At 47.5% G+C, this 15,120-nt stretch overlaps 1 protein-coding gene across 5 annotated transcripts in view; it reads left to right on the plus strand.

Annotated features, from left to right (window-relative positions):
• LHX6 (LIM homeobox 6) overlaps positions 1-15,120 on the plus strand; it is a 39,322-nt gene that overhangs the window by 16,291 nt on the left and 7,911 nt on the right. For all 5 annotated transcript variants that reach the window (XM_053373633.1, XM_053373636.1, XM_053373635.1 and 2 more), the window contains exons 5-6: positions 13,772-13,872; positions 13,976-14,071. In XM_053373633.1, coding sequence (XP_053229608.1) covers positions 13,772-13,872; positions 13,976-14,071 — 197 coding nt within the window. The remainder of the gene's footprint in view (positions 1-13,771; positions 13,873-13,975; positions 14,072-15,120) is intronic.

Consider the following 15,120-nt stretch of genomic DNA (forward strand, 5'->3'; position numbering starts at 1 on the left):
GCTCTCCAAAACCCAAGTCACAAAGAGATGCCAGCCAGCCACTTTCAGAGAGGAAGGCTTGCAGCTTAGCGGGCAACGCACCTGTCCTTCATGCAGAAGGTCTTGAGACCAGTTTCTGGAACTCCAAGGGAGAGTTGGGAACTCTTAGGCCTCTCTCACTGTCATGGTGAATCCTGTGGACTGTCATTTTGTGAAGGGTGCTGGCCCCACAGACCTACAGTTCCCAGCATGCTCAACAAACTGCTGTTCCCAAGGTTCTTTGGGGAAGGTTCTCGCCATGGCTGTGAAAGGAGTATGAGAGTGCTTTAAATGTGTGGTTGGGATGTGGCCAAAGGTGGACCATACTAGGCTAGTGGGACCAGGGATCTGACTTAGTATAGTTTTTTTATGTTCCTAGTGGGAAGTTTTCCTTGGAAGGGTCATAGAATCATAGAATTGCAGAGTTGGAAGGGACCCCAAGGGTCATCTAGTCCAACCCCTGGCAATGCAGGAAATCTTGTTACCCATTGTGGGGTTTCAACTCATGACCCTGAGGTTAACAGTCTCATGCTCTACTGCATGGGTAGGCAAACCAAGGTCCGGGGGCCAAATCCAGCCCAATCAGCATGGGAATCAGCATATTTTTACATGAGTAGAATGTGTCCTTTGTGGGGCATAGGAATTCATTCATTCCTCCCCAAAAAAATATAGTCCTGCCCCCCACAAGGTCTGAGGGACAGTGGACCAGCCCCCTGCTGAAAAAGTTTGCTGACCCCTCTACTGGTTGAGCGATTCCAATGTAAGGCCCGGCTCAAAACATTTTGCCATCTGAGGCAGAGGACAAGATGGGAGGAATGGCTTCCTTCCAACAAACTCGGCTCTTGGGGAAACCAGCAATATCACAAGTCCCCCTGTAAAAGGGAGGACAAGGGAGAGGGAGGGGGAAGAGAGCAAGCATCTTCCTCCGTGGAATCTGCCGCTGCCAAGATGATACTAAGCAAATGGGACCAACAGCCCAATTCATCCTGACCTACAGAGGCAGGCAGAATGATACGGAAATGGTTAAGTCCGACAGTTTTAGAAGATTGGTGAATAGCCACTCCCGAGTTGGAACTAGGAACACACAATTGAAAACCTGCCTGGCAAAAGTTGGTACCACCTTTTGCTACTGCCAGAGGAACTGCGTGTGTCTGTGACAGACATCCCCTTGGAAATAAAGCTGCAATTGAAATTATTCAACTCCCATTGCAAATCAGGTGAAATTCAGCCAAAAAGTCCACTTCACCTGGCTTCTCCGGCCTCACTACAAGTTGCATTTTCAGCGGAATTTGGGGGAACCACTTGAAGCATCCGTTGTACGGAGTTATCTGCATGCCTTTGGTGGGATTCGCTCCTCGCAGACAGTGGAAAGTCTGTAGATTTTGATCAGAAACCTGATTTGGAGTTGAAGAATTTCAGCTGCAACTGTAGGTGGGATTTCTAATCTGCTTCCAGAGCCAGTGTTCTTTTGAGATGGAAGGAGAAGTCTTCTTCCTCCCTGGAGCTCACACTTACATGCTGTCTGCGTGCCTGAAGCCTACCCAGTGCGGGATATAAGCTAAACAAGCTATAGCTTAGGGCCCCACTCTCTTGGGGGCCCCCTAAAAATTTAAAGGAAAAAAACCCTGGATGCACATTTCCAAAATATGAGATAAAAAACAAATAAAATAAAACCTACATACAGTTAGAGCATAATAATTATTTCACTATTAATATACTTATTCTTAACTGTATTTCAGTTCAACAATTACCGTGTTTTTCGCTCCATAAGACACATTTATTTCTTCCTAAAAAGTAAGGGGAAATGTCTGTGCATCTTATAGAGCGAATGCGTGGTCCCTGGAGCTAAATTGCCCAGGGGCGAAAAGCAGATCATGCTCTCTTTTTTTGAAAGAGGGAAGTGGGTGTTGAAACAAAGCCGCTGATGGGCAAGCAATCGGGGAGGGAGATAAGGGATGCTAGCAATAAAGGAGGCTGCCTGGGGGCGGGGGGAGGTAAAGACAATGAACTTGCAAGGAGAGGAGACAGGAAGGTTAAAGCAATGAGGAGAGAAATTAGAAGAAAAGGAGGAGCAAAAAAACCACTCCAGCTAAGGAAAAGACACTAAGGCAAACAAGAGGGAAGGGAGTGTTGAAAGGAAACAGCTGGCTGGCAAGCGATCGGGAGGGAGATAAGGGACGCTAGCGATAAAGGAGGCTGCCTGGGGGGGAGGTAAAAGCCCATGGATCCTCAGGATTTTTGCATTGGGTCACCCCAAATTCACCATCAGATCACATAGCATGTCCATGACTACAGCCTGCGCTAAAAAAATCATGCACCCACTGTTGTGTGAGGCCGCAATGGCGCAAAAACGTGGTTACAAAGCATGGATCCACATGGATCCTCAGGATTTTTGCATTGCGTCACCCCAAATTCACCACCTGATCACATAGCATGTCCATGGCTACAGCCTGCACCAAAAAAATCATGCACCCACTGTTCTCAGGATTTTTGCATTGGGCTACCCTAAACTCTTTGACCAAACTGCGGGAGGCAGTGGAAGACAGGAGTGCCTGGCGTGCTCTGGTCCATGGGGCCACGAAGAGTCAGACACAACTAAATGACTGAACAACAACAACCCCAAACTCACCATCAAAGCAGATGTCTGTGGCCACAGCATGAACGACAAAAATCATACATCCACTGTTTCGTTCAGAATATTTTTTTTCTTGTTTCCCTCCTCTAAAAACAAGGTGTGTCTTATGGAGCGAAAAATACGGCACTTTGATAAAATGCATATTTTGTTATGTGCAAATGGCTTTAGATACCTATTAGGTCCATAAATTAGCATATATTCAACACCAAAAACAGCGACAATTTGTTGTTGACAAAGGACAGCTGGACATATAAAGGGCCCCATTACCTTCAGTAGCTCAGGGCCTCATCAAACCTAAATCCGGCCCTGAGCCTACCAGTGAGTCCCACCTGCACTGCGACCAGTCAAATCAGTCTCTGCCAAACCGCAGGCAACCTCTCCTGACCCGCAGCAAGGCTTTCCAAGGGAAGTCCTTCACATGAGCCCTGAGGAAGCATATCTCAGATGCTCTGGTGAACGCTGCAGAGGAGCCATCCTTCTCAACAGCTCTGAGTTGCAAACTCACAAAGTGTCAGAATTCGGATACATGCCTGGAGCCTCAGCAACTCCTGCTGTAGGACGGTTGCTGCTAATTCATGCCACACTTTTAAAAGCGCAGCATAAACATAGCACGATCTTTATATGCTTGTCAGAAGAGCCATTTGTGGCATCAGACCAAAAGCCCATCTGGTCCACCATCAAGTTTCCAACAGTGGCCAAACAGATGTGCATTCAGGAAGCCCAGAAGTGTGGCACAAAGGCTGCAACCCTCCCTACTGTTTCCCTCCCACCAGCTGGCTTTCAGTGCTGTACATGGAGCACGTTTACCTGCAATGGCTAGCAGCCATTGATAGACCTCTTCCATGAACTTCTCTGGCCCACTTATAAAGCCGTCTAAGGCAATGACCACAATCTAATATTGTGGCAGTAATTTCCACAGGTTAATTATCCACAGTGTGGGTTTATTTAGGGTGTTCTGATTGGGTTTTTTTTGGGCCAACTCATTTCAGTAGACACCTCTGAGTTTAGGGTGGTAGCTGGTGTCTCCAGATAGGGCTTGACAGTTCCCTGTCTGAATAACCACTGCCAACCTGTAGATGCAGCGGTTCTCCACCTGTGGGTCCCCAGATGTTGTTGGACTACAACTCCCATCATCCCTGAGCTCTGGCCTTGCTAGCTAGGGGTGATGGGAGTTGTAGTTCAACAACAACTGGGGACCCACAGGTTGAGAAAGGCTGCTGTAGGGTGTAGACAATACAGTCATACCTCAGGTTACGAACGCTGTGGGTTGCGGATCATGCCAAACCCGGAAGCACAAAATGACATCACGCACATGCTCAGAAGTGCTGAGTTGCGTCATGCACATGAGCAGATGCGGCGCTGCAGGTTGCAAACGCTGCAGGTTGCGAACGTGCCTCCCGCACGGATCATGTTCGCAACCTGAGGTATGACTGTACTGAACTAGATTGTTTGACGCAGTATATGAGAGCTTCCTATGTTCTATAAAAGGTCAAGGGGAATGAATATCTTTCTACACTATTAATAATTTTATTCACCTCTCTTATGCACTTCCTTTCAATCCCCCGCTAAATTAAAATACCCCGTCCTGGTATCCCTTCCTCATAGGAGAGTGGCTCCAGCCCCTTGATCATTTTAGTTGCCCTCTGAGAGCTTTACAAAACCGTTTTGAGACAGGCAGCAGAAACATGGCATTCCGAAATAAGCCACAGCGCAATATTTCAGCATTTGAAATTTTATTTTCAACCTCCTTTCTGACTGGCTCCTCGGAGGGGAGTCACCGTTTCACAGTTGCTTGCCACACACCAAGTCAACATTTTCATCAAGCTACCGTAGAATCATAGAACTGCAGCTTGTGAAGGGTGACCCTAAGGGTCATCTAGTCCAACCCCCTGCAACGCAGGAATCACAGTTCAAGAATCCCTGGCAGATGTCCATCCAACCTCTGCTTAAAAACCTCCAATGAAGGAGACCCCACCACTGAGGTTCCCAGTCACCTCAGTGGCTTAGACTCTGTTGGTGCATGATATGCGAAGTTAGGGTTTGTGCATCAGCTGCTGTTTGAACTTACATTGAACTCTTTCCCCTTTCTTTGCCCACCCACTCAGTGTGGAGATGTTCTTTTGGAACTCCATGCAGATCTTTGGGGAACTCCACCGCTTGCCATCCTCCACTGCAACTGAGAATTACCCATCTATCCCTCCTCTCTTCTTCTCCTCTGTTCTTTAATTAGCCACCCAACCAGAAGAGGACCTGTACTCTTATCCACTGTATAACTCATGGACCTCTAATGAAGGAGGGCAGTTTGAAGATTCAGGAAGGATAAAATAGTGTCCTCCTTCATGCAGCACAAACTAAGGAACCTGCTACCCCAGGAGGCAGTGATGGCTTTGAAAGAGGATTGGACAAGTTAATGGATGAGGAGAGGGCTATTGATGGCTGGCAGTCACCACGGCTTGGCTCTGCGTCTACAGTGGGAGCCAGCACTGCTTCTGAATACCAGATGCTAGAAACCACGGGAGGGGAAGAGTGTGGCTCTTGTGCTCAAGTCCTGGTTTTGCACTGGGGCATCTGCTTGGCCACTGTGAGAACAGGGTGCTGGACTAGATGGGGCCCCTGTGGCCTGATCCGGCAAGTTCTTCTTATATTCTTTTTGCCCAACATGGGGCTGGAACCCACCACCCTTAGACTGAGTTTCATGCTCTACCAATTGAGCTGTTTCTGGCTTCCAATTGTTTAATGTGTAGCAACAACTAAGTGCCTCTATCCTCCTTAAGGAGCAAATTGTCATAACCAGGATTGGATTCTTTTGTGAATGGATTGTGCACTCAGTTTAGTTCCAGTATTGAAAACAAATGGCTAGGCTTAAAGTATGTTCCGAGGCATCCTGCTCTTCTATTCTAACTAATATGTCTTTCCCACTGGATCTTGAGTTTCTAGTAAAGAAAAATGCAAAGTAAGTTGGACAAGCCTAAAGCCTGCTTGCCCTTCTTCTACAGTGGAGATAAATGTAAATTCACTCATCTGTCAACTCCTTATTCTCTTTCAGAAAGCCTTTCACATCTTTGTAAACAGTCTTCCCAGATGCTCTCCTGCCTCTGATTGTTACTGTTTTTAGCAATATACCCTTTAGATCTGGATTCTGTGCTTGGACACTAGATCTGTAGGTATTTGAAGTACACGCAGCTGATATCTGTGTATGTACAGAGCCTTGTGCTCAATGCAATGGATTTTCTAGCTTTCCCACTTCTCAGAAGTTGCCTTACTATCTCAACGTTCATTTGTATCACCAAAGTATGTGCTTCTCCCTATTTGGACAGGACTTACACTTCCTAAAGCAAGCTCATTTGCCTTTTATAGCTTTCTTGAACCTGCTTTTTAACCACACTTGCATTCTTTTGGATTGCTTCCATCTTTCTTAATCCATGGTGCACATTTCATCCAAGCTTCTATCACGGTGGTTTTAAATAACCACCAAGTGACCTCCTTGCCTCTTCCTTTTAACGAATCTTAACATTTATGATCTAGTTAGAGAGAGCAATGTTTTTCAACAAAGCATCTCACACAAGTCTTGGGTATGCCTTGTGATTGACAACAATATCCATGGATGATTGTCTCACAACAAAGAGAAAACATGAGATGGTGTGCTTGTGGATTGTGCAGAACTGCCTGTGAATCTGTGGCTGCACAGAACCTGTTTATGTAGTCATTTCCAGTGTGTGTGTGTGTGTGTGTGTGTGTGTGTGTGTGAACTTCATTAAGTAATCAAAATATTTTACAACAAAACACAGAGGCAGGTGGTCCACAGTACATGGTTGGATATGACAGTAGAACATGAAGAGGTTCAATCTAAAGTAAGACAAGAAAAGAAGATTATTGTTCTTGCAGAATGGAGAGGGCTAGTAATAATGCATATCAGTATGTAATCAGTACCAAATAAAGCCAAATTTGGTGGCAACCTGCCAGTCATGACTTTGTTTCTTAATGTACATCAAAAACATCCACCACATGGCAGCACAGTCAATTGGCTTGGCAGGTGAAATACACATTGAATGAGTCAACTTTTCTGAAATTGAAATATGTAGGGTCTTCTGAAACCAAATATGAAGGGGAAAGTGTGACGTATTTCTCCATCGCTGGGTAACAATCAATATATCCACAACCAACAATCATATAATAAGAGTTTTACAAAGTAGTTCTGCATCATCAACTTTGCATATTGATAATACGAACATAGAGCCTGTGTTCTGTTTGTTCTTAAATCATTATTATAGGAGGTTCTGTGCTGGATACAAGATTCCGTGCTTATGTGTGGGACCAGTTGTTTTGGGAAAATGCACATGGGTTTCTCAGGACCCTCACATTCCCCTTCTTCAAGACAGTGGATTTTCAGGCCTCTGAACAAAGGAGGAAAGAGAACAGCACTCAAACGAGGGTCCCAGGTGGTGCTCTTCAGCCCGGGTGCTTTCCTCCTCCTCCTCCAAATTAATGTGTGTGTGATTCCCAAGAGATAAAACTTTGCCCAAGTGCTAAGAAGTTGTCTGATTTTTCTTTTCTGAGAAAATGTGAGACTGGGGGTTGGGGGGGAGAGGCGTATGTAACAGGCCATCTTGGGCTGCAGATGGAAACGATTTCAGAGAAGGGGAGAGATCTCAAAATGAAAATAATCCGTGTTTCTGTTTACAAGGTTTAAGCGAGGAGATGAAAACAAAATCAAACCAAGATGCAGGAGTGAGCTGGGAAGGGGGTGGGCGTCTGAGGCGCTCATTTGTGGCGTGTCCTGGGCTAGTGTGGTCCAGCGGCTTGTTAGCGGCTTAGACTTGGACCCGGGTTCAGGCGCTTTCTGGGCTAGGGAAGCTTGCTGGGTGGCCTTGCTGAAGCAAACAGGGATCTCCCTTGACCTTCAGCCTCTTGTTTGCAGAAGGGGGATCTGAGTGACTTACCTTACAGGTCAAGAAACAAAGAGTAAGGCTGTGCTCACACTCCTGGTTACTGGGCACTCAACTGGGTTTTTAATCTGCCTTCACACGACATTATAATAAATGCATCTGTAGCCTGCACTTTGTTATGAGATGCTGCTACAGTGGATGCTCGGGTTGCGAACGAGATCTGTGCGAGAGGCACGTCCTCAACCCGCAGCGTCCGCAACCCGCAGCGGTGTGTCTGTGCATGTACAGATTGCGATTCAGCATGTCTGCCCATGCACAAAGCACAATTTAGCACTTCTGTGCATGCGTGACCGCCGAAACCCGGAAGTAACCCGTTCTTGTACTTCTGGGTTTTGGCGGTCCACAACCTGAAAAAACACAACCTGAAGTATCTGTAACCCGAGGTATGACAGTATTTGATGTGGTTGGGTCTCAAATATGTGAAGGGCTGCCATATGGAAGATGGAGCAAGCTTGTTTTCTGCTGCTCTGGAGGGTATGATCTGAACCAATGGATTGAAACAGCAGGAAGGAGATTCTGATTAACAGTAGGAAGATTAGAGCTGTTCAAGAGTGGAACAGACTCCCTCGGAAAGTGGGGACTCTCCTTCATTGGAGGTTTCTAAGCAAAGGTTGGATGACTGTCTGCCATGGATTCTTTAGGTGTGATTCCTGCATGCAGAGGATTGAGCTAGATCAGGGGTCAGCAAACTTACCGTGCCTCGGGCCGGTGTCTCCAGCGTCGATCGTGTGGCGGGCTGGAGGGCGGGGGATCGCGTGCCCATATGTGTGCGCACAGGCTATTTCTGGCGCATTCTGAGTTGGAGGAGCACCGGAAATAGCTTGTGGGCATGTGCATGGGCCTCCTCCGACCCAGATGTGCACCAGAAATAATGCTTGTGCATGCACAAATAACGCTTGTGCATGCGCACAAGCTATTTCCGGTGCTCCTCTGACCTGGAAGCGGGCAGCCACACAGCGCCGGTAAGAGTGGGCAGCGGCAGTGGGGTTGCTGTGGGTCAGATAAATGAGTCCCTCGGGCCTTATCCGGCCCACTGGCCTTAGTTTGGGGACCCCTGAGCTAGATCATGGGTAGGCAAACTAAGGCCCAGGGGCTGGATCCAGCCCAATTGCCTTCTAAATCCAGCCTGCAGACAGTCCGGGAATCAGCTTGTTTTTACATGAGTAGAATGTGTCCTTTTATTTAAAATGCATCTCTGGGTTATTTGAGGGGCATAGGAATTGGTTCATTTTCTCTCTCCAAAATATAGTCTGGCCCCCCACAAGGTCTGAGGGACAGTGGACCGGCCCTCTGCTGAAAAAGTTTGCTGACCCCTGAGCTAGCTGGCCCTCAGGGACCCCTTCTAACTATACGGTTCTATGATTATGTAAAAGAGCTTCACACCAACTGGAGTCCTGAAGCTGTTTCTAATCGATCTCTAGCCAAGGCATGAACACCCCTGCATAGGGCAAAGGCACCCCCCCCCGGTCAACACCCCCCCCACTGGAATGTACACGGACAGTAATGAAACTGACACTAAGGAAGCCATGCTGGTGTGAACAACTGAGGGGAGAAAGAGCACTATGGGACACACAAATTCTCTGCGCTCTAAGCCATCAATTTGAACACGCCCTAATAATGAGAGGGTGGTGCCATTCCCCTGAGTTTTGGGGATCAAATAGGTTTGGCACACAGGTCAGTATCAGGCCCTGGCTGTACAAATGCAGGCAGCTCTCCCATCTCCTCTAGCAAGGGCTGCCCCATAGCAAGCAACAAAGCTGCAGGCGTCTTGTCCTTAGAGGTTGCCAGGTTCAGACATGATGAGAGTCACATACAGGGCCAAGGTGAGGCATTCCACGTGAATTTTGTGGTGGTTTAAGAGCAGCACAATGGCAAAAATTCAGTTCATTTCACTGCTATGGAGTGGGGTGTGCATGCGCCTGTTCTGTTTGGGTTTTTCCTCTTTTTGTCTTCTGCCGTGTTTTGCCCGAAATGTCTGGTGGTGTAGAAATGACAAAGGTTTTGCTGGCCCCCATTTCTAGTCAACTCTGTCTTCTTAGACACTAATGATCTTTAGGATACCCCCCCCACTTGAAATATATATTGTTGTTTTCTTTTGGGGATTGGGGGGGGAGGGGGAGTTGGTTGGTTGTTTTTACTCCTGCTCAAGGACTAATGGGTAATTTCATCTGGGAGCTGGAAAGGAACTCCCTCTTTGCTTCAAAAGGGGATTCAAGAAATCACGGAGGACAGATCTGCCAGTGGCTATTATTCGGTATGGCGGCTAAATTGAGCCTCCATGTCCTGACGCAGTCTGCCTCTGAATACTAGTGGCTGGGCAGCAACGGGGGGGGGGGGTTAATGCATTTGTGTCTGGCTTGTGTCTCCCCACTAATTTGTCCTAATCCTCTTTTTAAGCAATCCAAGTTGTGTGGCCATCAGCCAGTTCCATAGTTTAACTGTGTGCTATGCGAAAAAGCACTTTCTGCCCTAAAATGCCCAGCATTGCATAATAATAATAATAATAATAATAATAATAATAATAATTTATTATTTATACCCCGCCCATCTGACTGGATCTCCCCAGCCACTCTGGGCAGCTTCCAACCAAATATTAAAAACAATACAGCGTCAGACATTAAAAACTTCCCTAAACATGGCCGTCTTCAGGTGTTGTTTAAAAGTAAAATAGTTGTTTATTGCCTTGACATCTGCTGGGAGAGTGTTCCACAGGGCGGGTGCCACTACTGAGAAGGCCCTGTGCCTGGTTCCCTGTAACCTCACTTCTCGCAGCGAGGGAACCGCCAGAAGGCCCTTGGTGCTGGATCTCAGTGTCCAGGCGGGTTGATGGGGGTGGAGATACTCCTTCAGGTATACAGGATCGAGGCCGTTTAGGGCTTTAAAAGTTAGCACCAACACTTAGAATTCTACGGGACGGGCCATCCAGCTTGTTTCTAGTAATCTGAGAGAGGGACAAAATGCACCTCTCAGTCCATTTTCCCCACCCTGTGCATGACTTTGTACACCAGCCTCAAATGTTGCTTCCTTTCGTCATCGTGACGAATTCCTCTTCCAGGCCCTAGATAATTTTTGTTGCCCCCCCTTTGTTGTCCAGCTCTATAACGGTCTTTTTTGAGTTCTGGCAACCAGAACTCATAAACTGGGTTTATGGAAGACGATCTTACTCGGCTACGAGTAAGAAGATGATTCCAAGTTTTGTTGCGCCACTGATTTGTATAAAGCCCTGCCTGCGTCACACTCCCCTCCCTGCTCCTCTGCTGGCTGAATTTGTGTGGGGCTTTAGCCTGGCTCAACCAAAGTCCCAGCTGATGCAGTCACTGCTTCGGCATTCTGTCTGTAGACATCTGAAGCAAAGCCGTCCCAGTTTCAAGGTGTCGTTTGTGGCTCCCGCTGTCTGCATCACGGCCCAGGATAGGCCCTGCCCTGCCCTGCCAGCCCTTCCTGTGGCTCAGGATGCTGATTCCCCGCAGAGGGAGATGTCAGCTTGGAGGGCAGATGGTGGGCAGAGGCCAGGTGGCAGCTGTGGGTGGGGTGTGCCTTCCTGCTTGCTCCAGGGAGGGGACACGAAAAGCACAAGCGGCAATTCCATTTGGCATGTACGTTTCCTCTGGGAATCGCAAAGCGATTTCGCCTGTGTTGCAAGGCTTTTCTGGAGAAGGGAAAATAAACACATGTTGCTGAAGCTGAGCTCCATTAATCATCCTGCAACAACGAGTCAAACTGTTAAAAAAGAAGAAAATTCCTTCAACTGGGGCCAAGATAATCACATCCCAAATCTTGCCTCCAAACTGAATATCTTGGAGGGTGAGGAGCCTGACCAAAGCTGCTGAAGTGTTCCCACAGTTGCTAGAGTCTCCGTCTGCGTTAAGACTCGAGTCCCTGTCGTCACTCAGAAGATATGGCTAAACACAGGAATTAACCATTGTGACCCTGGAGTCGGTGGCTGCAAGAGCCACAGAATAAATGGGTTCACCCGTGCAAGGTGGTTTGAGCACGCAACGCCAATCCTGTCCTGACTGCACTGGCTGCCAATCAGTTTCTGGGCCCAATCCGAACTGCTGGTTTTGACCTACAAAGCCTTAAACAGCTCAGGACCACAATACCTCAAGAACCGCTGCTCCACATATGAACTGACCCAGACCCTACGATCATCATCTGAGACTCTTCTTTGTGTGCCTCCTCCATGAGAGGTCTGGAGGGTGGCAACATGAGAACAGGGCCTTTTCTGCAGTGGCTCCCCATTTGTCGAATGCTCTCCCCAGGAAGGTTTGCCTGGCTCCTTTGTTACATATTTTTAGTTGCCAGGCAAAAACATTCCTCTTCTCCCAGACCTTTGGCTAATTAAACAATCTATAGCCTTTTAAACACTGTGTGTCTAGAAATATTGTTTTTGCTTGTTACTATGTTGTGTATTTTTGTGTTTTTATATTGTAAACCGCCCTGTGATCATTGGATAAATGGTGGTATGAAAATGTTGTTGTTGTTGTTGTTGTTGTTGTTGTTGTTGTTGTTGTTGTTGTTGTTGTTGTTACAACCCCCCAATGTGATTTATGCCTGTAGGTTCTGAAGCAGTGGCTCGCTCTCTCTCTCTTTGTGTGGGTGTCCTTGCACAGAATATTCTTGAGCATCCTATGTGTGGCTGGGGCAGTTGTGGAATGTTGATCAACAGTGCAGCTTCTGTGAGGAAAGTGAAAGGTCAATCTGACTGGTGAAGGTGGGGGAACCATACAGAGCCTGCAAGGGATTGTAAGCTGCTGGATGTAAAAGAGGAGCTTAGTGACTAGGATCCTGGAGAAAGCAAAAAGTTGAGGAGAGCTTGTGCTTAATAGCAGCTGATGTGGGAGTGCTGTGTTCTCGGCTACCCGCCATCTTGTCTTGAACATTGGGAAATGGGCCAACAATGAGCTGGACCTGGCTTTCATTAGCAAACTGACGCTGGGTGGAAAAGGATCACCCATGCAGACCGGAGCAGCAAGGATATCCTTTCTCCACTTCTGTTTCTCTCATTAAAGCTGTTGTAGCTGCTGATGGGTAAATATGAGGAGGAAATGCCCAAATAAATGACTGGCGGGGTGCTGGTGGTGGAGGGGAAGGAATTGGATTGTCTAATAAGCTAGGTCTTTTAGGTGGTGGTAGGATCTGGTGATGACTGGCAAATTTGGGTGAGAATATGTGGTAGGTAGATATTCCATCTATATATACCCATTTAGGGCTGTGGTTAAGTGTGTTGCACTAAGACCTGAGAAACCAGGGTTCAAATCCCCACTCAGCCATGGAGCTCCCTGGGTGACCTTGGGGACCAGTCACTGTGTCTCAGCCCAACCTACCTCACAAGGTTGTTGTGGGGATTAAATGAGAAGGTCGGGACCATGTACACCACCTTAAGCTCCTTGGAGGAAAAAGGTAGAATATAAATGCAATAAAATATAAGAAGAAGAAATAAAATAAAATAATAAAACCACAACAGACTACCAGTACTTGTGCCCAGAACAGTTAGCAGTGTAGGAGTTGATAAAGATGCACAAGTTTCCCAATCAAGGGCCTAGTCCTCATGAACAAGCTCAGGCTGAGAGAAGTGCTCAAAGCACACACATATAGCTTTGTCTAGGTACCTTGAAGCTTTTCAGACCCGGGACCCACTTTTAACCCAAACATGCATTTTGGGATCCATTTCTTAATATTTCACCATATAATTGCACAGTGGTAGTGCTCCTGTTGCTACCCGCTTTGTACCAGGCCTCAGCCCACTAGTGCAATACGTAGTGTGTGTGTGTGTGTGTGTGTGTGTGTGTGTGTGTGTGTGTGTGTGTTAAGAGGTAAGGGGGTGGCAGGGGGCACTGGAGGTGTAAATGACTATCAGACTTTGAAAAGCTGACATCACCGGATCAAGTTCATCCATTTTGCTGAATGATTTTGAATAAATGTGCAGATAATCATTACTGTTTTGACTTTTATTGTGTTATTCTCCTCCTTACTTGGATCGTGCAAACGGCTGTTCTGAAAAATGTTTTTGGTAGGGTGCAGAAGGGGGGCACTGAGGATGAGCTTGTGGAACCAGGGGGGCAGCAGCCTGAAAAAGTTTGGGAACTCCTGTACTAGTAGGTCCTGACCCACCAGTTGAAAATCAGCGTTCAGCCAATACGCACCAGACTCACCCTTTGTTCTCTTGCAGGTAATGGCATCACACTGGAAGGGGCGGTCCCGTCTGAGCAAGACAGCCAGCCAAAACCAGCGAAGAGAGCCCGGACCTCCTTCACCGCAGAGCAGCTACAGGTAGAGAGCCGGGTGGGCTCTCTCAAGAGTGGTAGTGGGAAGCAGGACGAGGAGAATGCTGGCGACATGCCTGGGTTACTCTTGAGTATTGTCCTCCTCTTAGGTCATGCAAGCACAATTCGCTCAGGACAACAATCCAGATGCACAGACCCTTCAAAAGCTGGCAGACATGACAGGGCTGAGCAGGAGAGTGATACAGGTGAGGCTCTGAGCGCAGCACTGGTGGCCAAAAGGACTTGCCCTGTGGGCCACCAAAACCACCCGTCTGCATCAGACCAAAAGATCCATCTAGCCGAGCTCCTTGGTCTCTTACGCCAACCCGCAGGATGCCTACGGAAGCTTTGCAACCAGGTGCTATGGGCATCTCAGACCCTGTTTTTGTTTGGTTCCCTGAATTGTGGGTGGGGCGGGGGTGGGGGTTTGTCAACATTCCACGGAGGTGACAGTCTCAGAGTATTACCCAGAAACCGAGATGCTGTAAGGGAACCGAAAGGAGCAGGGTGGGGTGGAGGAAATGGCCCATGCGGAGCATGCAAAGGACTGTGGAAGGAAAAGGTACAGGGAAGCTAGCAGTTTCATAGGATCTTAGAATTGGAAGGAACCCAAAGGCTCATCTAGTCCAACCTCTTGCAATGCAGGTTTGAGGAAGAGCTAGTGCAAATGGTAAGGAAAAGCATGGAGTGCTTTCTTAATAATAATAATAATAATAATAATAATAATAATAATAATAATATTTATTTGTACCCCACCCAACTGGCTGGGCTTCCCCAGCCACTCTGGGCGGCTTCTAACAAAGATTAAAAATACATCAAAATGTCACACATTAAAAACTTCCCTGAACAGGGTTGCCTTCAGATGTCTTCTAAATGTCAGGCAGTTGTTCTTCTCTTTGACATCTGGTGGGAGGGCGTTCCACAGGGCGGGTGCCACTACCGAGAAGGCCCTCTGCCTGGTTCCCTGTAGCTTTGCTTCTCGCAGTGAGGGAACCGCCAGAAGGCCCTCGGAGCTGGACCTCAGTGTCCAGGCAGAACAATGGGGTTGGAGACGCTCCTTCAAAGATACTGGGCCAAGGCCGTTTATAATCATAATCACAAACTCTCAGGACTGGGAAATATTTTAATGCTTCCCTGTGGCAAGAACTGCAGAGGATTCTAGCATGGCGGCGGGGGGGGGGGACCTTTCCCCCTAAAGAGCTAACTTTCCAAATGCAGGCAGGGTATGTGCATGTATTTTAAACAGCAAGGGTGC

Source organism: Podarcis raffonei, chromosome Z (genome assembly GCF_027172205.1).
Source record: "Podarcis raffonei isolate rPodRaf1 chromosome Z, rPodRaf1.pri, whole genome shotgun sequence".
Lineage (NCBI taxonomy): Eukaryota > Metazoa > Chordata > Lepidosauria > Squamata > Lacertidae > Podarcis > Podarcis raffonei.